Source organism: Oculina patagonica, chromosome 4, assembly GCF_052425735.1.
Source record: "Oculina patagonica isolate OP01 chromosome 4, crgOcupat, whole genome shotgun sequence".
Lineage (NCBI taxonomy): Eukaryota > Metazoa > Cnidaria > Anthozoa > Scleractinia > Oculinidae > Oculina > Oculina patagonica.
In genome coordinates, this window is record NC_135761.1 from 61,412,201 (window position 1) to 61,439,866 (window position 27,666).

Genomic DNA, 27,666 nt, shown 5'->3' on the forward strand with positions numbered 1-27,666 from the left:
TCAAGTTGGTCGTTCACCGTTACATTCGATGAGGAATTTCGTGATCGTCAATATTTTTTTTAAAATTTAAATTAAAACAAGGAAATAGATCTACAAATATGCGCAAATATAAGATGACAACAAGTGATAACAGAGGATTACGACTTTCTGTTTTTCTTTACCGAAAAAGAAAAGCGACCTACCGGATAAAAATCAGTAAAAAAAGCTATTATAACTGAAGACATTGGAAAGGAAAAAGAAACAAGGTTAGATATATTTTCAGCTTATGGACATGTCGACATGTTTTATGAATAAAATGTCAGGATGGCATGACATAAGATCAATATTCGTTGAATATTATTATATTTAAATTTTGCACTGCGTACAAAAAAGGTTGAAAATTGACGAGTATTTTTTTCTTTTTTGTTACTATTATGTTTCTTAGGTTATTAAGTTAGCCAAGGCTTTACGATTATACGTAACAGATTAAAATTGTCGCTAATATTCGCTATTTGCGCACCGTGGAGGCAGTTATTTTGGCAGCGATATATGGAGCATAAAAGTTTTTTTGTTGATTTCGTACTTAGCTTTCTTTACTGAAAATTAAATACCTGCTGACTTTTTTACAATAGTTCTCGAGAGCGGAGAGAATACGTCGTTTGTACAGAGAACTGTTTCAAGGTGTGTTTAACGAGGTTTGCTGAATTTTATGGTGTAAACAGAGAATTTGATACGAAATATTACAGCCTGTACATTTCACATTATGCAAAGCCTCAAATCTCTGTTTATTATTACTGAAATCAAGACCTCTCACCAAAAACCGAGCTAATTCGCAAGGTAGGTGTTTGGCGAACTGTATGTAGGGTATCACTTTTTTGTTTTAATAAACATTTTTTGGTGTTCGCTATTACCGAACGATAATTTGCAGTACTTTACTCGAAAGTCTATCTTTATCAGCTTTTACCATTTCTCTCGGGTAACGCGGGCAATTCATTGACGGCGATGGCAGTTTTGCGGGCCATATTTGACATTGTTACACGACTAAGACATTTGAGAGGACTGTTAACTTAAATCAGTACTAATCAGAGTTCTTCAGTTATTGCCGGTCATATTGTCCACCGGGTAAAAATTCTAAAACTCGTTCAGTCAACCGTTAGTTGTGTAATTAGTTATATTTATTACACCCCTAAGGCACCTTGTTCTCACTTAATTTCGCGAGTACTATATTTCGCGATCCCTTCCTCCTCCACCGGGGGAACAAAATAAAATCAACATGGATCAGATGTTTATGAATTGGTTTCAACTGGGTCCAGGACTTTACTACGACAATGGAATATTCAAAAGAGCAATTCCATTTCTTGTCGTAATTTCGCTTTTGTGTTGGTTTGTTAAAAAGAAATATTTTCAGAAGAATTGAGAAAGTTAGACTTCTTTAAATGTTTTATGTCTTGTTAGCAATTTTCAGTTATATTGTAAACGTGATATCTCGGACAGCGGAAAATCGAAATGCAATAAATTCAACCAATATTTTGTCATATTGTTTACATTTAATTTTTCTTCTTACAAATACTATATTCGTGCTCTTTGCAGTGTGACGTCTTTCATCAACACTGACACCTCTCACCAAAAACTGAGTTTCCCTGTGAAATCGGTAGGTTGCTAACGGGAGTTTAGGGAGTCGAGGCATTCCTTGGAGCTCATCATTAGTTTCGTACTCCCTGGAGGCTTTTCTTCTGAAACCAGCATGAGCAATTTCCCATCTAGTAGTTTTGCTTAACTTTTATTTTATAGCTAGTATTCCTTCCTTTTTCGTCAGTTCCAAGCGATAACTGCTAACCTTTCATTCCCAGGCTACCATTGCTTGACCTGCTCTGAGAGTTCATGATTTTTTTTCGAAAAGTAACAACTTTTAGTTGATTTTATGTGCAAACGATCCTGATCCTGCAGGCTCAGCAAGAAGGATAAGCATGCTTTTGTTTTGCGAAATTTGCATTTAGCACCTTGCTATGTTAATGAGACCTTATGAGAAGGGACAGGGAGATGAAAATAGACAAACAGCACTCATGGTCGTTCCATAGGCTTCTTCAACTTTTTAGACAGCCATTTACATGAGAGGCGTTGTTGAATATATTCACCAGAAAGGAACACAGAAAAGCGAATCTGGTGAAATATAAATGTGGCGATAACAGTAGGACTATGTTTTTTAAACAGCTGAAAATCGGGATACGGCTATATTAACCCTTTTAGTGCTAAATTTCTCCAAAAACAGGGGTTTTTTACCGTTAAACTGAATTTTTGATGCTAAGATCCTGAATTTCCCTTAACTTTGCTTAAAAAGCACTTTTCCACGATGCAGCAAGATTTTGACGAAGATTCCATGGAAAATGTACAAAATTGTACTTTGGCGCATACGCATTTTTTTTTTTTTTTTTTTTTTTTTTGCAAAATCGTTTCCATGTTTTTTTCTTGCTCCCTTTCCTTTCGTTTCTCTCGGCTTTGTTATTTCCACTTCTTTCTACTGTATCCGTCCTTCCTTTGAACCAAAAAAGTTTTGATTAAAACACTGGTAAACCCTGAAAAGAGGACCTCGATCTTTTACAGGTGTTTTTGCCTGTTTAAGCACCGATTTTGCACCAAAAAGTGATTGACTTTTTCTCGATTAGCTCTGTCAGGATGAGACCGATACGCAAAATGAATAGTTCTATGAAAAGGTCAAAGCTAGCTCTATCAGATGCTTATCGCCAAAATCTGCTGACTTTCAAATTGATGGCGTCACAAGTGGTTCATTGACTGCTCCTTCAAATGTCGACAAAAGTCGACTTTAGCACTGAAAGAGTTAAGTCAATAATTATTTAGTATCACAGTATTTTGATATGGGGTTTTTCTTATATTTTTCTATTAAACCAATATCATATATTTCTTTGCAGGGATTGCTTTCCGTTAGCACTGAGCCCACTCACCAGAAGCTGAGGTTTCCTATTGACAAGGTACAGGTTGAAGACTATCTATACTTTTTGGTGATAAATTTTACCGAGGATAACGTCCTCTCAGTTGAAAAGGACAATGTTTACCATGTTCTTCGTGTAACCTACTGGCTAAGCCAAGTACACTTTGTCACAGTTTCTACTAGTGTTTGTGTCGACTTGCTAGTTGTAAACAATAGATAGATTCTGAACCAATAGGATTTACCTTTAGAAACAATATACAGATTCTTAGGGACCGATCATTATTTATCGCGTTTGCACATTCGTTTACACTAAGCAACATATTTAGAAAATCACGAGAACCATTTAACCAATCAAAATTACTATATTTGGATTTTAAGAAAAACGACAATTTTTTTAAGTTTTAAAGACATGTTTCGACAGAGCATCTGCCATCTTCAGTTGAATGGTTTACAAAGCACAGAGAGTTGAATAATAAGTAGATAAAAAATGCTAATTAAGACAAGTAGTAACAACTTAACAGAACGTGAAAATGTATGAATTAGAAGGATAATTTTAGATTTACATGGTGTAATTGCTGATTGAGACAAGGTAGTTCCTTTTGAATATGGATAGCCTCCTTTATCTTAAGTTGAAAGCTGGTAGAGGCGTGATCTAAAATATGAAAGCAATCTATTAAACACAAGGAGCGACAACGTTCAGAATTCTGAAGGTGTTTGAAAATGTGTGAGGCCTTATCACTGGCTAAGTGCTCACGCACGCGTGTGGCAAAATGTCGGGTGGTTTCGCCGACAAAACAGGCATTAGAGCCCGCACATGCAAACTTATTATTCACAGCGCGCGCTAGCTCGCGCTCGATGGCGTAATCTTGTTATTGAACAAGCTTGGTTGAATAAAGTTAAATTTGATTTCTCCTGTTTCATCTTCTTGAAGTAGTCTGGAGAACTTCGCTTCGATACACAATGTATTTCTCTAGTTTCTGTAAGAAATTTACGGCGTTTAGGTCGAAATTCAAGCAACTTACCGCAAAACCAAAAAATTATGTAACGTGGTCATTACGTGTATAAAGCATTCGCGTACAAATTCTTCGTGTTTCCAAATATGGTACTTAGCAAAATGAATATTCAAACGCTGTGCGCGCGCGTTACACGTTTCAACCCTTATGGGTTTCTGGTTTTTATGATTGCCCCTTATTGGAAGTGGAAGCTTTCGTGATCCCCCCTCGTCTCCCAGCCACTAACGCGTATCTATAAGAATTTTTTTCTAGTCAAATCTAAATAGGGCAGGGGTGTATAACGGTATTAAAAAATATAAAAAATACTAGTTTTTACACGCACGTTTTAAATATGCCGGGTAAAATATGTAAGCTTTTAATTGTTTTACTACTGATACAATTAGTAAAAAAATTCTGACTAAAAAAAAACTCATATCTCTCAACAGGCAGACGAGCAATATTTTTCATCCAAGTCGAAAAGTTAAGAGCTATCCAGATGTTTTCTTTACCTGAGTGCATAACCTGGCTCGCTGTTGGCTTAACCGAGTCTGTTGCTACAGTAGTACTAAACGCTATTACAAGTATTGCCGTTATAAAAAACCATAATCTTCGCAAGCGTAGCATGTACTTAGTTATAAGTTTGGCAGTTGCAGATATGTTGGCAGGAGGATTTGCCGCGTATGAGGTATTCTATTGGGTTGGAGTACAATGTAACGTCTTGAAGTACAAATCAGTTAAAAGCTTGGCATCTTTTTATTTACTATCTGTACTGCTACGTTTTTTTCCTGTTTCTTCTGTAACGCACATCTCTGCGATTTCGTTAGAACGGCTTAACGCGACGTTCTGGCCATTTAGACACCGCGTTTTAAAAAAGTGGGTTTACGGATTTATAATCATCGGCGTTTGGGTTACAGCATTGTTGCTATCAATTGCTCTTGTAGTTGTTTTACAATTTGAAGAAGTAAGTTATCTTTATAACTTATGGATTTCATTCTATTCAATTTGCCTTTTAATTATTTCTGTTTCTTACGCGTCAATTGTTATTAAAGTCCGTTGCGGACCGCAGCCTCAACACCATGGTGCAGCCAGTAGAGAAAGAAAACTGACCATGACTTTGTTGATCGTTACTGTTGTTTCTTTGCTGTTGTACCTACCATATATTATATTCCAAATACCCAGTGAATTAGGAATTTCAAAGTTGTGGCTTGCGCGTTTAAGTAATATAATAATGGCTTTATACTATGCAAACTCGCTTGTGAATCCTACATTATACGCTATCCGCATGCCAGAATACAGATCACCTGTACTTGCACTCTTTCGCAGACGACCTCAGCAACAAAGACAGGCTGTAGTTTTACCTCTTCATGGCATGTAATGCGGATATATAATGCCAACAAATAGAGACATCGTTGTAAGGGAAGCAACAAATGTTTCTCGTCCCCCCTCGTCACCTTCTCTTTTTTTAACATTTGGAACGAACAAAAACCAACAGGCGTTACTCCTCAATTAAGTAAAAAGAAAATTCTGTAAGACATGATTTTTGTCTGCGTTTAATACGAATTCAGGCCAAAATTTTAAGGCCTCGGCACGCTAGGTCCGTACTGGAGGGGCCAAGATTTATTTTGCAAGTTCGCTTCTGGAGAATTTGACGATGGAGGAAAAAACAAATAACAAAAAAAGCGATCGCCCGCCCTCCTTTTTTATAGAAATCCGGACGAGGAATATTTGTTTTTGTTTTTTTTTACTTGGCCTAACACATTTGAGTGTATTATTGCCTATAGTTTGAATGTCAGAGTAGCTAGGCTTAAATTCAAGCTGTATTATCTACAATTAAGTAAAACTTTGATTTGTGTTAATGATATATACCATCTTGAGCGAGTTATTTTTATGATTTTTTGGCACTGAACATCTTAATAATATCAAGCTGATGTCGATACAGAAAGTCTCTACATGACTGGGCTGAGAACGAGTAAGTATCGACTCTTTGAACAAGAAATACGGATTGAATCGCAGGGTTAATTTCAGTTCGATTTTTTTAACTTTTGCCTGATGTTTGCAAACAATTGTCCCTGTGATAATATAACCAATATCCAGAAGTTGCTATATAATTTTGGTTGTTTGCCCACTGTAATCGGTCAGGCTTTTCCCTTGTAAAGTTTTAGCTCTGTATTTGCGACGATTTGTTGGTAAAGTCAGTTGTTTTGGTTTTGGCTCATTTCTATTATAACACATGTTATAATGTGTGCCTTTGATAAAAAATAAACCGTTGCAAGATATACACGAAGTTTGTGCTCGTCATGATCCAATTTTTAAGAAATTTTTTTTTTTTTTTTGACTGAGCGATTCTGTGATGAGCTTTAATTCTTCGTCAGTTGCCGGCATTTCATGCTATTATGCTGTGTGATGACTGCCGGCTAAGGCAACTTTTGCATCTCCGGTAAGGTTTGAGCGTTATAGACAGGCGGCAGGGTACCAATAACAAGAGCCGAAGAGGTCGTGTAAGTTTTGACTTGAAAGCCGCCCTAATGATGAGCAAAAGAGCAAAAGTGGATGAGAAACAACCAGTCTTCTCCACCCTACCCTGGTCCCAGTGGTTTTCTTCATTCTTTCTACCACTGAAGAGAACAAGAAGCCAAGCGAAGCGAGGAAGAGAAGTAAACGAGTTTTTTTCGCTCGTCGCTTCCCGACTCGTTTCGTCGCTTTGCGCTCAGGTTTGATCGAGAAATAGAAAAGAGAAAACCTCCTAAGCCTAGGGTATCGCCATCCAAATGGAAAAGAATAGTGGTGTTTGTATTTATTCTTAATCAAAATAAACGACCGACATGCACATGATAACCGGCATTCTCTATTTTCCAATTGCCCATAATGCACATTGTTTGCCCCCCAAATTTTGCATAAACTACTGTTTTGGAATTATGCGCGCAGTCCTCCCAAGAGAATTTGAAAACAATAGTTTATGCAAAATTTGGGGGGCAAACAAAGTGTATTATGGGCAATTGGAAAATAGAGAATAGCTGATTGCTTTTGGTTGGTTTGGCGTCAGCATGGAAGAAAGATTCGCGCCCAACGTTACTAGAGGTTTTCTACTCTAGCTCGCAATGACTTCCTTGACAGCTTTTTTGCGTCAGTAGAAGAGAAAAAAAGAGAACATCTCCGGGACCAGGGTACTAGACTCGCTCGACCCCGTTCTATGTAGGGTTCAATTCAGGAGGGAGAAGAGGGAGCCCATGCATGCGCATGATAGAAAGTCTAACCCTAACCACATAACGCTACCCGCTTAAAAATAATCGTTAACTGCTTTCTGAAGATGCACCGCGGATGGGCAGGTGTAGTGTAGTTAAGACAGCGCGATGAACTTAAGAACTTCCGCGTTCGAATTTTAATTACAACTTCCTGAGGGCTAAATTTGTGTCCAAATTTGGAACAAAATCCATTACATAACTCAGCGCGTAACTACAGCACATTGGACGGGTTTTTATTCGAAATCGAGGGTGAATTTTATTTTGATTCGTACTTTCCGGCAAAGAAAACTTTATAAAAGCGGATTTACGATTTTCCTATCTACTGTCGTTAAGGCAGGTCAATCAATAAAACCCGCAAACCCTCCATACATTTTCTCTATTTTATTAACGAAAGAAGAGCGGCCCGACAATGGAAGAACAGACGTAAATGTGAACTCACTTAGCGTGCATACTAAAATTTAGAAATGTGTGGACAGCCTAATTCCGCGGAAACGAAAACCGTTCATTAATTCTGTCTACTGATTTTATTTTATCGCAATTAATTTTCTTTTTTTCGCAGCAAAAGCCATCCATATACTCTTTATATTTTTTTGACATCTGAGACATCAGTCCGTCATTTTTTTTTTATTTATTGACAGGCGCAAGCCGTCCATACAATTATGTTCACAGTTCAGTTTTTCGAATATCTTTAGTAAACACGCCTGTAAACGCCATTTTCGTCTCTAACTCGGAAAGAAAATTTCCTTATAGGTTATAGGGCAATTTTAAGTGCGGGAATTTACAGGTAATTTCTGCAGATTATCTTTTGTAGATGAAATTCAACGTGAGTTTCTCTTGAAGAACATCAATCTTTAGGAAAATATAGGAAAAATAAACATATTAATTAAAACAGCAAAACAAAAGAAACAAAGCCACTTTCGTGATGGTAATTAACGTTCTAAAAATTTAGGGCTGCAGGTGAAAAACATTGCGGAGAACTGAATAGTGAATCTCAATTGGTTATGAGATATCACTAAAGCATCTTTTTAGTGCAAATAGTAAGTACCTATTCTTACCACTCTATTATGATATTGTTAAAAATTTCGCCGAAATTCTGTGATACCAGCTTTGTCACAAGTAATCGTTTTATGCTAAAAGATTCCTTTTTCTATCTTGCGATATCAACGGGTCATTTGGCTTCATTAAATATTAAGCATGCATGTAGTTTACATATGTCAAGGAATTTTTGTATGAAACTCCCATTATGCTGTTAATCGACTGTTTACAGCTGGTTAATTTACATTATATAACCAACGCTGAGAAGTTTGTCGAAAAGAACATCCTGATAAAACTCCCTTCTACGATTCGACAAAGATACATGTAGGAAGCATCAAGAATACTTCTTGCTTATCAAAGGTATGTTATGAGATATTTTATTGAATATTCAGCTGCTCTACTACCCAAGTTCTTCAAGATAAAATATTTGAGGACATATTCTGCAACTGCTTTTATGCATTTTTTACGGATGTAGGAGGAAGAATAATTCAAAGCAAAGAGAGAAAATCGAACTGATACGTCTTGCGTTCGACGAGTAGAAAATACTTAAGCCCATCTTTAAAAACTTTTGTTGTTGTGCAGTTTTAATCCAAGAGATCAAGAAAAGTCCTGAGGTAAGGAAGACTTTGTTGTCTCGTATGTATTTTTTTAAATTATAGCTTTATCGTAAATGTTTTATGGAACACGCCTTATTAATGTGGCGGTTTAAATTGAACTCAAATGAGAGATGGTATTGTGCAGTAGTCTAATGCTTGATTTTCAATTTCAGAGGTTCTTTCGCTACGAAAGAGACCCAGTATTTACCAGGAAAGATTTCCTGTAGACAAGGTAGGTTGAAGACTTCTTCCAATCTCTCAGTTAAGATTTACTTTTAAAATTCCGAATAAAATAGCTTCGCTAAAAAATGGACAGTACTTAAAAAAGGTTAGTACTGAAAAAAGGTTCAACATATATTAAATTTACACTGAAGAGGGTCCAGAAAAGAAAATGAATTAATAAATATAGCATAAATGTAGCACGAAACTAAACGCTTTTAAATCGATTTCGGCTTTGCGATAAAAACTCCCGATAAATGTTTTGAAAATCTTCAATGAAACTGCTCGCCGGGTGTAAGCCTATTTCTCTCAAAAGCAGTTTCTCAAGCTATATACAATTTGTTAAACAAAATTAATCTCTGCGTTGATTTCCAGCAGAATTTTATTCTTATAAACAGCGCGAAAGTGAAACTGAATGAAATGCGTAGTACAGCTCGGTCGTCTACGTACGGCACAATATTGTGATAATTAGATTTGACCGTTGTTTTCAATAAAAGAATCTCTGATGGCAAATATTGTTTTGTTTTGGCAAACATTATTTAGTTCTTTTCTCACCGGAGCTACTCATTTTCTAGAGGATTCGCACATTCGCTTAGAAGCCATCAACAATCTTACAAAGGTACCGGACATCTTTCTTTCTCATAGTATTTGTTTTTTTCCGTTTTATTGCTTTAACTAAATAAATTCTTCATCAACAAGAGTGACTGATTGAAGAAGAAATGCAGCAAATAATTTACGGGAAGACCGGAAAACTGACACAATTCCATTCAATGTTCGACATAATAAAATAATAATAGAATAGAACATTCAGTATACACATTCCCTGAAACTTCACAGGCTTGCAGTTTGAGAGCCATTGTTTTATGACAAATGGAATCAAATGCCCTTTTAAAGTCGCTAAACAGTACTCCCACAGTTATATTTCTATCCAGTTCTTGTTTTCACACTTCAGTCAGAGGCAGCAAAAGAAGTTCCGAGATCTGTTAATCGTTAGGTTTAAAACCCCGTTGGCTTTTGTTGGACAATCCTCTGTTTACAAAGTGACAGTCAATGGAATCTCCTATAATACTCTCGTGCAGTTTATAGGAATGTTTAACAGGGAAATGGGTCTGAACTTTCTCCCATGATATAGGATAGACCGACAGTTACAGCATCACCCCTCAAGTTTGAGTCCTCTTGTGGTGACGTTGTCAGGGCCGCACCCTTTTCCAAACTTTACTCTCTTACCGATAACTCTTTTAACCTTGAGGGAATTTGGTCGTACTGGCTCAACAGCATGGCGTTTGCACATCGATCCGCACGCATGAAGAAGAAGACATTTGTGGGTTTCTTCTCTGAAGAGTCGTTCAAAACATATCCAGAAGTAAAGCCGAATTGCTAATAAACTTGTAATTTAAAAGAAAAAGCATTTACAGCATCTCGCGGGGGAACCGTTACGGGCGCGAAATTCAAATTTTATAAACTAAAAACTTTGATTTTAGCTACGAAGGAGGCTTCGCTGTTGTGTCTGGGTTTTAATTCAGTCAGGCATGAAAGTGAGTGATTTGAAGTAAAATCAACAATTAGAAGAAAGAATTGACTTACATCTTTGATCAACGATTTTCCCCTGCTTGTTCGCATAGTCCGACAAATTCAATTAAGCCATTGAAACGGGCATTTCGTAACAAAGAGGGGAGGAGCTTTCCCTTTTATAACTCGGGTTTCGTGTTTAACAAAGAACTGTATGCATAATCAAGTATGAAACGATACGGAAAGCTTGCCAACAAAATATTTAACACTTGGCTTTTGCTCACATTTTAAAGGAAAGCCGCAGTCCTTGCAGTGGTAGTTTCTACGAGTTTATGGTCTTACACGGTAAATTGTTGTGTATTTTGGTCACATCTCTTCTCCCGTTTAAACACTTCGGCTTCCTATCAACAAGGTAGGATGAGGAATTTTTTAGACTTATTTCCAATCTTCTTAATAGGCATTTTACAGTACAGTTTTCTCGGTATTTATCGATATTTTCGAGTGCAGCCGGTTTGGCGCAGTTTCTTGTGCGATATGTGTTGGACTCGTAGTCTCGCTCATTGGCATTGATGAATAATGTTTATGCTTGTGATGACGCGAATTTTAATCGGCTTGATCACAAACGATATATTCTAACCTACATTATTTCTGTTTAACTTTTGTTATTATTTCTGAAATGATACATTCCCCCTGCTGCTAAGCTTAGTCAAGTAAACGCGTGCTGTAAATTGTGATAGGTTAACGTATTTGATACGAAAATCAGTCCAGTGAGAGATAAATAGAGGATATTACATCGTTGCGTGGAGATATGAAATACATCTTCGAGTGTTCAAATCGATATCTCACGAGTGAGCGCAGCGAACGAGTGGAATATCGATTTGAACACGAGAAGATAAATTTCATATCTCCAAGCAACCATGTAATATTCTGTTTATTATATAAACCTACTAATTACGATGTTTTTGACGATTTTCCGAAGATTGCCCACCATTTTCCGAAGATTTCCAAAGATTTGCAAAAAGTTGTCCGAAGGTCGTACGAATGTTTCCGAACATTTTCCGAAGATTGCCGAAGATTGCCGAGGAAAATCCGAAGATGTTTTGACTTAATATCGATTTACTTTGGCTTATTCGGCATTGAAACAGGGCAAACTTGTCAGAAAATGTTTCGAAATCGATATCTTCACATGTGAAAATAACATGTTATTTTCACGTGTGAAGATATGAAAGGATATATTTCGTGCGAAAGATATATATGTTATTTGCCGGCTGGGAGGTCCGTATTGGGAAAAACTGTACCCGAGGTCTTGAGTACGGCCCAAGGCCGCAGGCCGAGGGCCGTGCTCAAGACCGAGGGTACAGTTTTTCCCAATACGGACCGACCTAGGCCGGTAAATAACGTTTTTATTTTTTTCCTACTTAAGTTTGTTTAAATTTAAGAAACCGTGAAAAAATCTGTCGCAAAATCTTTGTTTGTATACGCGCGGATTTGATTTTAATGTCGAGTCCGACTTGATCGACAAGCAAGAGTCAAGCATTAAGCAAGACAAACATTAATTCCGAATAAAATAGCTTCGCTTAAACCGTACTCAAGAAATGTTCAGCTTAATTTACACTGCAGAAAATCAAGAAAAGTAAATGAAGTCATACTAAAACATAGCACAAATATGCCACAAAACCTAACACTTTTAAATCGATTTCGGCTTTCCGAAAAATTCCCTATAAGCTTAATTGTTTTGAAAAGTCTTAATAGAAGCTTTGCAACTTTGCTAAGCCTATTTTTCTGATTCAAAAATACTCTTTGACCGAAAAGCAGTTTAACAAGCTATTAATATACTTGTATTTAACAAATTAATAATCTCTACGTTGATTCTTATTCTGATAAACATTGCCAAACTGAATGAAATGCGTAGCGTCTACGTACGGCACAATATTGTGATAATTAATTTGTCCGTTTTTAATCAAATAATCTCATTTCCTTGAATGATGGTAAATAGTGTTCTGTTTAAGCAAAAAGTGACAGAAAAACAATGCAGTTAAGCACATAGATAGAGTCTAAAAAACCGAATGAATTTTACCGCAATGGCGTGAAAATCATTGCGAGATGAACAAACAACGGCAAACTGAAACTGCGAACGGTAAACTACAACTCGATTTTGTTGAGAAATAAATAAATACCTCGCCTTTTGAAGAACTTTGAGGCCTTTAATTCCACATAGCACATAGATAGAGTCTAAAAAACCGAATGAATTTTACCGCAATGGCGTGAAAATCATTGCGAGATGAACAAACAACGGCAAACTGCGAACGGTAAACTACAACTCGATTTTGTTGAGAAATAAATAAATACCTCGCCTTTTGAAGAACTTTGAGGCCTTTAATTCCACTGCTTTTTTGTCCTTCAGCATTAACAATGGATGGTGAGGCTATTTTTGTCTTCGGAGAGCAAAACTTTCATGTGTTCGTTAGACTCAAAGGTGCAAAATGATTTCGCGCCGTGAGCGGTCCGTATGCGGGGTCCGGATGATAAAAACCGGACCGCTGGAGCGCGCGCAATTAGCCAATCAGATTAAAGGATTCAGGATTCCGGACCGCTGAGATGCTTGAGAAAAAAATAATTCCTGGTATTTCACTGATGTTTATATAATAAGCGTTAGTTATTTAGTATTGAGTTCATTCAGTACAAATTCAATTTTTTTATGAAAATGCTTTCGCGAGAATTTGAATAATGGGTTGGTTTTAAAATGAAAAGATAGCGGCAGGTTGTTTGTTTTTGAGAATAAAAGCAGTCAAAAAGGGATTTTTCTTAGAATAAAAGAAATTCTATTATAAAGTCGTACACACTTTTCTTTGTCGCTGTGCGTACGATGGGAACACTGACTTCATCCACTATCGTGACTACTTTTATGCGTTTTTTAATGTTAAAATTAAACATACTAAGTGCGCTATTCTAAATTAACAAGCTGTCGCAAAAAGCTAATTAAAATATGTGTTCACAATCTCTTTTTAAATTTCCAATTTCAGATCTCAACCGCTTTAACTCTGGTAAAGTAAAGACTCAAAACGAAAGTTCCGTTAATTCAAATATTCTTTCTTCAAAAGGCCGCAAAGAAGCAGGCAAATGGCTGCGTGTTTCTATAGCGTTGTTAAGCCGGTTTAGATATAACTAGCACTCACGGTTATCATTTCCTTTGTTTTAATTTGATGAATTAATAATGAGTTTGAGAATTTCAAATAACAACTTTTTATAACCTCGAACCTTTTTAAATAACTTCGAAAATATAATAAGCAATATAATAAAGCATTTATGAACACAAATTGCAAAACCCGGTACCATATTCGGTACATATACGGTAATCATAGACATGTTTTGCGTAGAGAATTTATTGAGTGTAGTCGTCAATTTTGTTAACACAGTCCATAATTATTCGACAAACCCTGATAAATACTCGTTTAAACACAGGCTGAAATCTGCAAACAGCTTGTTACCTCCGGCATCAAGAGCGTTTGCTAAGAAAACTCGACACTTTTCTCAAAAAAGGTAAATGAAGTCTAAGAAACCAGATTCTAGCTATCCGATGATCCATAGACATTGTAAGCAGGAAAAGCTGATACGTAGGAAAACTATTTGAGCAAACGAAGAAAGGTGTTTTCGACGTTATACACAGTTGTTTAGAATAATATTAAACGCTTGACAGCAACAGTATCCTAAATATATATTGTAAATTAACCTATTTTTCGAAGCGTGAAGAAAACTGAGGATTCCTCTTGTTTTTATTGAAAGTGCATTTCTAGTCAGTTTGGCGCAGTTTCTTGTATGTGTTGGACTCGTAATTAGTACACGCTCATTCCCATTGTTGCGTTATTAATTATTACGATCGCAGCCGGGACGTGAATTTTAACAGGTTTGCTGGCCTTAAGCAATGGTTGGTTTTACGAGTTACCGTACCCAAATTCGCAAGTAGCCAATCAGAAGCGCGATCTACTGTCCTGATATCCTACGATATCAAGTCACTGACCTGATATGCCCCCATATCACGGTCACTTTAAAGTAAAGTAGTGTTACTGTGTGATGAATTGAAAAGACGTTTTACCAATAGAACAGAACTTCGTAATTTAAATTTAGCGGTGTTAAGCGGTCGTAAAAAGAGAAAAACTTTCCCGCCAAAACTAAACTTGAGCGCGCTCGCCAATTGCGCGATGTTTGCCGACGAGTACTGAGACATTCAGAGTGAAAAAATTGGAGTCGGAATTTCCAAGTTTTTCGCTAAATTTTAATTTTGAAATGTAGAGAATGAAACTCTAAACAAACGAGTGGAAAAGGCAGAAGAGGAACTTGGTAAAAGTGTCGAAGACCAAGTCATCACAATTTACAGTACGTACCTTGCAAGCATGGCTTCAACAGAGCGATAAATATAACCGGATCTTTTGCTGAATTTGGGTACGGTAAATACCTAATCGTACCTTTTTGGTACGCTTCGGCTGCATATCAGGCTCGTTTGGTCTCGCCATGGGTATTTTGGCTCGACTGCGTCTCGCCAAAATACGAACCATGGCTCGACCAAACTCGCCTGATATGCAGCCGAAGCGTACCAAAAAGGTACGATTAGGTATAAAAACTGCGCAATAAGTTGAATGTGGAATGTTGGTAGATCAAAAAGGTATTCTTACCTACTTTATTTCTGTTTAGATCTGTGATACATTATGCCTGCTTGCCATGCTTAGGCAAACAGACGCCTGTAATTTTGTTATAAATATTTAATATGAAATTGAAACTAGTAGGCTATAGTGCATTCACGCTAAAGGCAAGCTTCAGTTACTTAAGCCTGGTTCTCATATGATCGTCCCGATCGTCTCTGTCGCTTCTGTCGTTTGCAAAGTCTAAGGTAATTGGAGCAAGCAAACTTTTTGAAGCGACGGAAGCGACAGAGACGATCGGGACGATCATATGAGAACCAGCCTTTAGCATTGCGTTCAGTCAGTACTCATTCATTTTGTCAAGAAATGCCGAACAAAGTAATTGGCTGTGGTCGAGGGACGAAATAACCGAGAACAAAGTGATGTCAAAATGCTGCTGTCTTTTTTTAGAATAAAAGTCGGGGAAAATCAGGGAAATTTTTAAAATCGCCTAGTGCGCTTTTCTTTGTCGCTATGCGTAAGATGAGACTACCTACTGTTATCAGTTCATTGTCGTGACTAGTTTAATGCGTTTTAGAAAAAATAGGTTAATGTTAAAACGGGATGAGATTTTACTCCTAGACGTGCGTTTATCTAGTAAAATGTACCATATTTAATAAACAAGTTGTCGCAGATGGAGAAGACGTTTTCCATCTCGTTAAATTCAAATGTTGAACAAAAAACTCAAAACGAAGTTTTAATGATTGTTTGAATATTTTCTTTTTGTCGAAACACCGCAAAGAACTGGGAAATTGTTTGCCCGTTTGTAAATGATTGTTTAGCTGTTGAACAAAATCAACAAACTTGCGAAGACAGCCCAATTTAGTGTACCTGCCAATTTCGGGGATACATTGACACTTCATAATTTATTCGACCTCGCTACGAGAAAAACGAAGAATTGCAAGAAAAATAAAAAAGGATAAAAAACCGAATTTCTTTTTGATGCAATTTAGTGCCAGATTCAATCCGATGATCCGTAGATTTGTGAGCAGCAAATTAAATTTATAGCGATGTTTTAATATCGAACAAATTGTTAATGAAAGCTATTACCGACGCTCACTCAAATGCAGTTTGATTATAATTAGGAGCTCAAAAGCTCAATTTATATTGTAAAACCATTTTGGACGAGAAAAAAATATTCTTGTTTTTTTTTTGTTATTATTATTCAAGTGTCGAAGTACAGAACTACTAGCCTTGAGTATTTGCTAAAACGGTGAAACCATTGATATTTCCATTTGTCAGTCAGAGCGATTCCTGGTATGTCTTCTTCGACGATTCTTTCGAAACAATGTTCCTGAAAGTACCGTAACAGTAGATTTTCGTCGATGCAAGTACTCCCGCTGAGTCGTGTTCGTAAAGATTCTTACTTTCAAGTCTTACTTTCAAGTCACAAATATTATTTTCGTGGTAAAAACGTACACGAATAATTGGTATCATGTCAATCTTTAACACTAATCACATGTTGGATGTTAACAAATATGATTTAAAGAACTCGAAAATTATTTAACAAAACCTTATAAATAGGACAGCTTATGATAGCTTAGTGAGCTCACTAAGAGAATAGTTATCTTGAAGAAAAAAATTGTTAAATCAGCTTGTAAACTGATGAAGTTCCTCATTAGTTACACAATATACAACGAGTAGTTAGAGTATGGTTATTAAACGGGAGCGAAACGTATTCCATTTCGCTGATAATCATTTATTTTTTTAACCCACAGAAGATTCAAGATATCTTTTTGAATTCGAACTTTTTGCTTTCTATCCATAGCATGGATTTTTCAATGATTTTATTAACAGGTGAAAAAATATGAAGGCTTGTAAACAGTGTGGCCCAGGTCTACTAAAGCAAAGATAAAAAAAGATGTAAAAGATAACGTCAAAGCCGAATACTTTTATTTTTTAACGCATTATGTCCTTGCTATCAATTAAAGCTAATTTGCACTGGTTTTTATTAGAAACGTGATGTTTGTTTCTTGATCCCAGACAGTTAAAATAGAGATGAGAAAATATTCAAGCAATAACTCTCTAACATCACATTATTTTGACATTTTGTTAACTACAAATTTTTCTACTTTACCACTATAATTATATTTCTGTTTGCAGTGTGGCTGTTCTCCTTCACTGCTGAGACTTCTTACCACGAACTGAGTTTCCTATTGGCAAGGTAGGTTGTAGACTTTCTAAACATTCCTGTCTCATACTTTTTACTGAAGCTATATTCTTTCTTTGGAAGAGAATTTCTTCCCACTTAGTCACACCTTTTCTTTCTTGTGTAATGCTATGATAATATTTTTTTTGAAAGCATCATATTTGGTGTCAGTTAAACACTTTAATAACGAGGAAGGTGTTGTATTCCTCAAGCTTTATTTTGATAACATTGGTTATACATGTATGTAATTTCTTGGCATGTTGTTTTTCCCTTTCCCCCGCTTCACACTTTATTTTACATATTTATGTTCATTTCCCACGTGCGAAAAGAATTGTCACATTCTGATTGGTTGTTCTTTTGTAAACTTAAGACTAACCCATGAACCCTGCTTGGGTATATCTATAGTTAGACTGTAAAAAACCCTAACGCATCATTCATTTCTCTCAACAGATACACGTTGAGAAAATGACATCAAATACAAAAGAAGCATTCCAGATGTTTTCGTTTCCTGAATGTATTACCTGGCTTGCTGTAGGCTTAACGGAGTGTGTTGCTATAGTGACACTTAACATCATTACAATAATTGTGTTTATCAAAAATCGTAATCTTTGTAAGCGTAGCATGTACCTGGTTATAAATTTGGCAGTTGTAGATATGTTGGCAGGAGGATTTGCTACATACGCGCTATTCTATTCCGTTGGATTGGACTGTCATTTCTGGCAGGACAACATAATTGAACTGGGCTGGGCAGGCTATATACCATCCACACTCCCCATCTTGTTCCCTACTTGTTCTCTAACAAACATCACAGCTATCTCTATAGAACGGCTTCACGCGACGTTGCGGCCGTTTAGACATCGCGTAATTAAATCAAAGGCTCTTCGAGCAACCTCATGGTAATTTGGTAATTCGATGAAGTGCCGACCTTCGCATTTTTTTCTAAATAAGTGTCCAATAAAGTAATTCAATCTCATTTTATTTGCGTTTGAATGTTTTATTTTTCCACATGAGTTGCGTCATTGATGGTTCGTGCTCTCAGGTTTCGTAGCGCTATTCAGTTTTCACCACAAAAATATTTACCGGTTAGTGTATTACCTTTGATCCTTTTTAGCGTTAAGTAAATTTGTTTTGTGAATATCTATACTTTTCTGTCAGCACGTATAGCGTTATTTTTGAGCAGCGGATAAAATTCGAGAGAAAGATATGCCCGAGCACTTCGTGTTTCTGCTCGACTCAAAAAGATGAAAAACAGATGACGTGACACGAGGTGACGTCACGCGAAACAGAAACGTGCTGTGGATTCAAGCTGTGGATGTGGTGTTAACTACAACACGTCACATGGCGAGCGTAATAATTTTTTAACCGTAACTACGTGTAACTCACAGCTGCTATCAGTAATGTCACAATTTCACTTAATTTGCCTTTCAATGTTTTCTTGCGTGAATGGGTCATTGATAGTTTTTTTCTTCAAATAAGCGTTCAATAATGTGCCTTTGAATGTTTTATTTTTCCATGGGAATTGTGTCATTGATGGTTCGTGCTCTCAGGCTTCGTAGCGCGAATTCTATTTCATCACAGAAGTGTAACCTTTGATCCATTTAGCATTAGGTAAATTTGTTTTGTGGATATGTTTACTTTTCTGTCAGCACGTATAGCGTTATTTTGAGCAGCGAATAAAACTTGAGAAAGATGCGCGTTTCTGCACGACTCAAAAAGATGAAAAACGGATGACGTGACACGAAGATAATGTGACGCGAAACAAAATCGTGCAGCATGAATGTTGTGTTTACAATAAAGACGCGGTAACTGCATGTAGCTTATAGCTGCTATCAGTTATGTCACAATCTCACTTCATTTGCGTTTGAATGTTTTCTTAGGTGAATGGGTCATCGATAGAGTATGCTCTACGGCTTCGTAGAGCGAATTCTATTCTCTTTTATCACCAGAGGATAAGTGTAATTGATCCTCTTTCGATTTGTTTTGTAAAAATTCAACCTTGTTCCCTGAAAGAGAGAGACCCTGCGGAATGAGGTTATAGGATAATTTGTTTTTGATTGACATGTGCTGAATGGCGTTTTAAACAACCTTTCTGTCAGCACGTTAATGCATGAATTAATTGCGGTTTAATATCAGAATGGAGTGACGGAAACACGTCACTTCAAGTTCGCGAATCATCACTACACCTCATTACCATTCGGTAAAAATGGGTCTACGGGTTAATACTTGCTGTTGTCTGGGTTACAGCTGGGTTGTTTGCAATTGCTATTATGGTTCAAACAGAAGGTAAAGCTATCGTATTTTCTTTTTACTTATGGAATTCCTTCTTTGCAATTTGTCTATTGGTCATTTGTATTTCTTACGCATGCATTGTTATTAAAGTCCGCTGTGGAGCGCAGCCTCAACACCATGGTGCAGCCAGTAGAGAAAGAAAACTGACCATGACATTGTTGATCGTAACAGTCGTATCTCTACTGTTGTATCTACCACGTGTTGTATTCGTATTTCTCGTTTTTGGCACTGGCATTAGAAGTTCAATGTCCACAGTAACGTCTGTACGGTTAAACAATATTTTTCTTGTTTTATTTTTTGCAAACTCGCTTGTAAATCCTATATTATACGCTATCCGCATGCCAGAATACAGATCAGCTGTACTTGCACTCTTTCGCAGAAGACCTCAGCAACAAAGACAAGTTGAAATGTAATGCAAATAATACGAAGCACTTTTTCTACCTGGCTTCGTAATTTTGAAATATTACAATGGCTAAAATTTTAAATGAATGAGCAAGTGAACGAAAAAAACATCCTTGTAAGTTTCAGCTAAACAAATAGACAAGATTTTCAGTAAGGGAAGTTAAAAAAATGCTGGACTATAAACACGAAAATAATTTAAAACGCAGTTAGGTGTGTGTATTACCCATACCTTGAGTCTCATAGTAGGCGGCTAAAATTCATGTTATATTGTCTACAGTTCAGTAATTATTTGAGTCATATTCATGTTATTATAATACCATCTTGAGCGTGAGTGATGTTTATGATTTTGTGGCACTGAACATCTTAATAATATCAACCTGATATCGATACAGAAAGTCTCTGCATAACTGGGCTGAGAACGAGTTTGTTGAATTACCGTACAAAGTTTCAAAAGTAACGACTCCCCGAAAGTAGAGACAACTTTTCACGTTTGTTGGGTAGATATTGAGTTGTACTTTCCGACAAAGAACACTTGTAAGGCATTTGACCAAATTCTAATTTGAGTTAAACACGCTCAAACTTGAAAAACTACCTCTCTTGTTGTCCCTTTTTCCCCGTCCCCCTAAAAAAGCCTTGATCTCTTTTATCTTCAGACTAACTTTCCCATGACGCACCAATGTTTGTTTCATATCCAGTCCCCTTATCGTTTCTGAAGTGTTTAATTGTACAGTACCCTTTTTTGCAATGTTTGCCATAAAAGCAGATACTATCTATACATGATCAGTTGTAGGTTCATTTTTACTGTAAATGAACATCAGAGAAGAAAATTGGAAGATAATTAAAGGAGAATGTTTACTTCTGTAAAATCCTTTCTATTCATTTCAGTTGCGATATTTCGTATAAAAATAAATCGGATGTTATTTATTTTCTGTACTATGGCAAATTTTTGATTAATTGTAGACTAGTTTTTATCTTTAGTATAAACATGTTATGTAAATACTATCTTTGTCTTTAAGGTTATTAGTATATCAAGAAGGAAACCAGGCCTTTTTTTATTCACGATATTTTATAGTATGATTATGATAGTATAATTATAATATTATATAAACGATACATACATCTTTGAAACTGGATAGATGTTCATAAGCATACTCATTGTTATAATATATCTTTGATTATATTATTTGCTGTAAATAATAAGACAAATAAAAACTTGCTGATGCTACAAATTTTCTTTTTCTTTGTGTGGGATTGTTATCTCAAAATAGAAGTACAGAATTTATTTTTACAGAGTTCTTAATTACAATTTACTCGAACACCCTGGACCAGCATCCATAGGTCATCTTCCTCTGATTACTTATTCAATATAAAAATCCTCATGTCCGCGAGAATTTGAAAACGCAATGAATAAAATATGTTTCTTTATTTTTTTCCAAGAGGGCACGGTAACGAATCCTGCAATCTGATTGGTTATTAGCGCGGGCAAGATTCTCCTATCTCTGCCCACGGGCCACGGTAACGCTTTCGTGAGTTTCATTTCGCGGCGAGACGAACGAACCCATGACAGTTTTGCTCTCCAAAATGATTTAAATCGATGTAGTTGCTCACCAACCGTTGTAAATTTGAAAGGGAAAATTAGCAGTGGAATTAAAGGCCTTGAAGTTCTCCAAAAGGCGAGTATTTATTCTCTTTAGTGACAAAATGAAGTTATAGTTTTATGGCCGTGGTTTGCCGATCGTTGTTTGTGCATTCGCACTGATTTTCACGCAATTGCGGTTAACTGCAAGTCGCCGGTTTACAGACTCGATTTATCCTTTCAAACACCTTGCTTCTCTGCTACTTTTCTCCAAAACCGAATACTGCTTATCGCCATTCAAGAAAATGAGATGCTTTATTAAAAAACAGTCAAATTAAGCTTAATTCTCGCAATATTGTGCCGTCACTGTGCAGGCGACCAAACTACACATTTCAGCTTCATTCAGTTTCACTTTCGCAAACTTTTTGTCAAAACACAATACTGTGGGAATCAACAGAGTGAATTCGTGTAACCCGTTTTTTATATGCTAATGTGCTGTGTAATATTCTAATGAGCTGTACAGGAAAACAGAAAATTACGGACAAATCATCAAGCTTTCACCAACATGTAAAAACCGAAAAAACTATTCTCCCAGAGGAGACAGGGGACTAAGGAGAAAATCCGAAACAGATAACAGGACTTAATATTTGTCATGCCTTCATTTGTTTGGCGATTTTCGATAAACATTTTATATTCAAAATCGCGTTAAGAAAACAAAAATTAAACTTGACTGTAATACAATTCTGTGCGCGCAATTCACTTTGGGGAGCTTAAGCAAACCACGATGGCAATCAACTTTTGTTTCGCAAACAAAAGGTTTAATGAGAAGGAAAATAGCTGTGCACGTGTTCTTGGCAAATTTGTTTGCCGTCTTCTGATAAACAACAAGGAGAAGAAATTAAATTCTATGTGTTTTGAGCCAGACCGATAATCTTTTATTTTTTTGGTTTCAAACTAAATGTCCGCTTTATTTCGATTTAGGTTTATAAAGTGTTCAAAGAAGGAGGAAAGTGTTTCCTCAGGAAACACTTCCTGTTTATTTTCTGGAAAACAATTAAACTAATTGCTTTGAGGTTTTCTGATCACTCGTGTATTGTTTTATTGTACACAAACATTAGAATATTTTGCGGCTCATTAGCATTTAAAAAACGGGTTACACGAATTCACTCTAACACAGAGGTTTTGGACTCGTTAAATACAAATGTAAATAGCTAAGTGCTTTCCAGTCCGAAAAGTAACTAAAGAACTCACAAGCCGAAATGGAGTTAAAAGTGTTTCGCAACTCGCTGATTGCTCTGTTCTACATTGTGCTTTTCTATTATTTCAGATGCTTTTTTTTTTTTTTTTTTTCAGATGAAATTTTCCTTGAGTACTGTTCATTTTAGTGAATTTATTTTGTTTGGCAGTAAGCTCTTATAGCAAACAGATCATTATTTACTCTTGCCGTAGCTTATGGCGATCGACTCAACATTGGATGCGCGCGTATATAAATACAAACACATTTGGCAAGAAAGTCTTTGTAGGTATTTTTAGGTGTTTTTTAATCAAACAAATTAAAGTAGGAAAAAAATAAATAAGTTATTTACCGGCTTAGGGTCGGTCCGTATAGTGAAAAACTGTGACCTCGGCCTTGAAAATGCTGCCCTCGGCCTGCGGCCTCGGGCAGCATTTTCAAGACCTCGGTCACAGTTTTTCACTATACGGACCTCCCAGCCGGCAAATAACATATATATATATTCCTAATACCGTTAAAAACACTTCTCAATGCGATAATCTTACATTTAAAACTCATCGACATAAGACGTAATTTGATTCGTAAGGCTAGCATGTTGTCTGTATTTCTGCCTGGGAGTGAGAGATTTGAGGTTCACATTTTTCAAATGTTAAAAACATGACTTCCAAAAGGCGGTCAAAGGTTCCTTGTACGCCAGTACATCTTTTAATTGTCATTTTACAATAAAAACTTGGCTTTTCCTTCAGTTTCGAGCAAATGACGGTTTCGATAAATCGTGAATGAAATGCAAACGCGCACACAGAAGCCAATGCAATGTGGTGCAGTTGTCAGTTATCCGCGTGTTGCGTGACTTACTTATTCATTATTATTCAATAAAAACGAGAGCTTGTCTCGTTGATAAGTTTTGAACGTCTAATAAATCTCGAGCTCATAATCTAATTGTTAAACATATCAGTTCGTACGAAAGACATCTTCCCCTTTTCCCAAGAACGTGTATGTAGGACTCAAAAGACATATTTTTATATTGGATGCCTTTTGATCGTACCTGAAGTTACAATAACGTGCAATGCTATATACGTCTGAAGCTGGGAATTCCTGGATTCGCGATATTCTGCGATTCATCCATCGATGAGTTGTTAGGAACAAAGACCGGCCTCGAGAGAGCAGCGGCAGTCGATCCCATCGCCTGATTCTGTAGCAAATAGGCCATTTCCGAGTTACCCTTTGCCTCTGTTTCAAAACGAGTCTACGTGCGAAACCATTCATATGAAAATTAGTTTCACTTACAGGTCCATTTTCATGCTTATGCAGAGACTTTATTTCAAGAAAGTTGGCTAGTATCTGTTTGTAAAAAGTCGGGAACGTTCGTTTTGCGAGATAAAATCTGAGTTATGTCCAGGATTGAACGCAGTGACGAAAATTACAAATTTTTGTATTATTACAAAGATGACGAAAAATTGCTGTCTCGACGAAAATGACAAAAAATCGCAGGAGGGTCGACGATAATGACGAAATTTATTCGAGAGCTGAAAGGAAGGGGGCAACGAAAACGACAAATTTGACAAAGGTGACGAAAGAATCGCTGTCTCGACGAAAAGGACGAAAAATTGCAAGAGGGGTGATGAAAGGACGGAATTTATTCGAGAGCTGAAAGGAAGGGGGCAACGAAAACGACGAATTTCTGATCTTCAGCCGAAGACTTTCCAGTAGTCAGAGGTAGGAAGTTGGAGATTTCTCGTCTTGTTCCTCAGCTTTAAAACGAGCGGGAACGTGCTTATCAGCTGGTTGAATTAAACGTGGCATGTCTTTCCGTTTTGCTTGTTCTTCAGCTGGTGGAGTAGGTACTTGAGCGTTAACGTTTGCCTTCGCTTCTGCCTCGCTTTTACCATAGGCGTACGGGCAACTTCGGACCTGGGGGTCGGAGACCTAATTGCCCGAAAAAATGGACAACGAAACGTGCATTGAAATAGTTGTGTGCAAATCTCAACTTGCCTGCTTGCTTCAAAGAAACGATAGTTCTTTTATTAATTTGGTGGTGTTGCCCGAAGATGTCAATGCACTGTAAGTTCAGAAAAAAATTAACGTATTTTGGGGCACCCAATTTACATTTTCCTCTAACTTGAAAGTCTTGTGAAAGCGTGTCAGGGGTAAATGGATTAAAACATGAACATTTCGTTGAAAGTTTTGAGCTAGCCCTTAAGACTTAACATTTGAGTCAAAGCACTAGCTTAATGACATTTGTAACAGCTTTGTTTCAAGGTCTTTAACACTGGATCCACCGCGCGCAAACGCTCGAGCTACGGAGAATCCTGACTTCTGGTCGCCCTCGCCAATTTCCTTCTCACTTCAAAATGATTGCAACTGAATCAAACTGAGGGGTCACACAGAATTTGCGAGAAAAATTGAACGTGATAAAAGCAATTTGAGAGAGGAAACGAAAACATACATGAATGAGAAATAAGTTAGACTTTTGAACCACAAAGTTATATTTCCAATATTTTTTTTTCTATTGATGTAATTCGTTTTCAACGTAATGCTGAGATTTGTCGGCTTATTTTATATTTATTATCCAGGCTTGTTGCCCGAATTCCAAGCATTTTACCCGAACAATTTCAGCGCTGGGGGCTGCAGCGCCAAACCCCCCCCCCCCCCACCCCCCGCCCCCCCCCCCCCAACCCGGCTTGGTAGGCCTATGGCTTTTACACTCCCGCGTCCTACCAGCAGAATCCGCCTTAGAAGCGAGATATGATGGTGGCATAATCTCTGTGCGTGCTTTGTCTTTGGCGGGCAACTTAGCCTTCGGCTCAGCTCGTTTGCCAACAGCTGGAGACGCGTTCCAGCGACTGAACAGTTTTGGACCAGTGTCCATACCAGTGTTTGATGGAGAAGGAGCAGAATCGCCCACTTGTCCGGGTTAGATGACACGTCGAGATACCTTCTTTGGCTTGTCCTCTGTCTTTCTTTTACGCTCCGGAGTTGTGGCAGCTGAATCCGCATGGGAAGCGGAATATGATGGCTGCATAACCTCTCTTTGTGCTTTGCCTTTAGTGTGCAATTGCACCTGCGTCTCAGCTTCTTTGCCAACAGTTGGAGAAGCGTTCTACTGTTCCATACCAACCCCAGACTGCTGTGAGGAACTAAACAGCTTTGAACCAGTGTCCATACCAGTGTTTGGTGTAGCATGCGATTTCCAAGCTGTCCATGACACATCGAAGCGACCTCGCTGTGAGGTAGCTGCATAAGCAGGTGAAGGATGAACACTGCGAGGATGGGTGGCTACAGTCTCTTTGCTGACATTGGGGGAGAAGCGTCTATCATCTTGAGATGTTGCGTGTCTCTCTCCGCTCACTCGAAGGTGGGATATTAAATGACAGCAGAGGAAGATTAAGTGTAAACTTTCCGAGCAAAAGATTTCGCATCTTTTGTGAAAACAATGATCACAAAAGGAATAGAGAGGCAAATGGTAATGAACAAATCGCGAAAGAAAGACCGTTCGCGCTTCTGCTTTACATACATATTTGTGACCCTCCGCGTCCCAAGAATCGCTCCGAAGTACAATTCCGAAATTTCTTCCCAAGTTGCCAAATCATCCACGTTCACGCGCATGCAAGAAAATTCATTTAGAGACTCCATATTCAAATGATAAGCGTTTGTAGATAATAGCTTTAATTTTTGTGTTTTTCCCTCGTGTGCGTAAGTTTCACAATTCATGTTTGCCGAACATAATCTGTACTGAATGACTGCTGTTTCAGTCATAACTCTAGCGTGTTCTCGAGTGTTCAAGCGTGTTAAATCGCACGCTAAGCGTGACTTCGAGTCGCACGCTAAGCGTGACTTTGAGTCGCATGCTAAGCGTGTCTTCGAGTCGCACGCTAAGCGTGTCTTCGAGTCGCACGCTAAGCGTGTCTTCGAGTCGCACGCTAAGCGTGACTTCGAGCACACTTATCAAAACAAAAGGTTTAGAGTGCGAAACAAGGCATGCGTGTCCTGCATTGTTGTAGTGATTAAATATGTGCATATCTGTGTCACAAGACACGCTAAGCGTGCTGTGTTAGCGTGTTTTGAGCGTGCTATCACTTTTGTCACTGTTTTCCCGTGGAGGGTCACATTTCTCTGACTTTGAACAAATTTGTTCTTTTAGTTCGTTTGTGACGTTTATCATTTTATCTGTTTCGTCATTTGCACTTGGCGCGTGCACTCATTTGCCAGTCGCCGCGCGCAAGCGCTGATTCAAGCACAATTTATTTTATCGTTAACCTTTTGAATGAAATATGCTCCACAAATGCTAGAAAGTATATAAATTCTGCTATAAAAACTATTGGATATTTGAAATAAAAAAACTCATGCTTGTAAGAGCGCCTTATCGCTTTTAGAGAGTGGTGGTAAAATAAATGACGTTTTCACGTAACGGTCAAATTTCTTGCTCGCAGTTTGGTTCTTTTTTAGACAATCAAGAAGAATAATTATTGACAATATGTCCATTCTTCAAAAAAATTACCTTATTATAGGAAATTAACGCTTCATGAAATTAACGCGAATTTCAAAAATTCGCGTAAATTCAAGTCGCGTTAATTTTTGTTAAACTAATTTCCGCCCCGTTAATTAAGTGGAGCGTTTATTTTCGCGACCTTAATTTCCATTATTTTGGTCCCAATTTCTCGATACAGTCCAGACATTCTCATCTCCTAGAAAAAAAAAATTCTTTAGGGTGGACGCTCGGAGCGGTCAGATTCCTTCGCTTAACCCATATGTAATAATAATAATAATAAAAACTTTATTTATCCTGAAGGGCCAATCAGTGATCATTAGATCACTGGTATA

General features: G+C 37.3%; 4 protein-coding genes across 7 annotated transcripts in view; 3 read left to right on the forward strand and 1 right to left on the reverse strand.

Moving 5' to 3' along the window:
• Nucleotides 1–27,666, reverse strand: part of LOC144647809 (histamine H2 receptor-like) — a 410,332-nt gene that overhangs the window by 106,928 nt on the left and 275,738 nt on the right. The window lies entirely within an intron of this gene.
• LOC144647810 (histamine H2 receptor-like) overlaps nt 1–27,666 on the forward strand; it is a 42,183-nt gene that overhangs the window by 4,920 nt on the left and 9,597 nt on the right. Inside the window, exons 1-2 of one of the 2 annotated variants that reach the window (XM_078507524.1) lie at nt 10,827–10,931; nt 17,299–17,359. The gene's annotated coding sequence lies outside the window, so the exon portion shown is untranslated. Of the gene's footprint in view, nt 1–10,826; nt 10,932–17,298; nt 17,360–27,666 lie in introns of those variants that run through there. The other variant, XM_078507525.1, reaches the window with a different exon arrangement.
• On the forward strand, nt 1,568–6,087 carry LOC144648938 (lysophosphatidic acid receptor 2-like). Of its 3 annotated transcripts, none has more exons than XM_078508388.1 (3): nt 1,568–1,630; nt 2,907–2,966; nt 4,365–6,087. In XM_078508388.1, exon 3 carries the CDS (start codon nt 4,415–4,417, stop codon nt 5,291–5,293), a length of 879 nt encoding a protein of 292 aa, XP_078364514.1. In that variant the 5' UTR covers nt 1,568–1,630; nt 2,907–2,966; nt 4,365–4,414; the 3' UTR covers nt 5,294–6,087. The 3 variants fall into 3 exon arrangements, with proteins under 3 accessions (XP_078364514.1, XP_078364515.1, XP_078364517.1); XM_078508389.1 differs by lacking the exon at nt 1,568–1,630 and adding an exon at nt 1,829–1,878; XM_078508391.1 differs by lacking the exon at nt 1,568–1,630 and having other exon boundaries at nt 1,919–2,966.
• Nucleotides 19,546–21,083, forward strand: LOC144648045 (uncharacterized; the record flags this gene model as incomplete). The annotated part of the gene is made up of 1 exon (XM_078507688.1): nt 19,546–21,083. A coding segment is annotated over one exon (501 nt), but the record flags the coding sequence as incomplete, so codon positions are not given.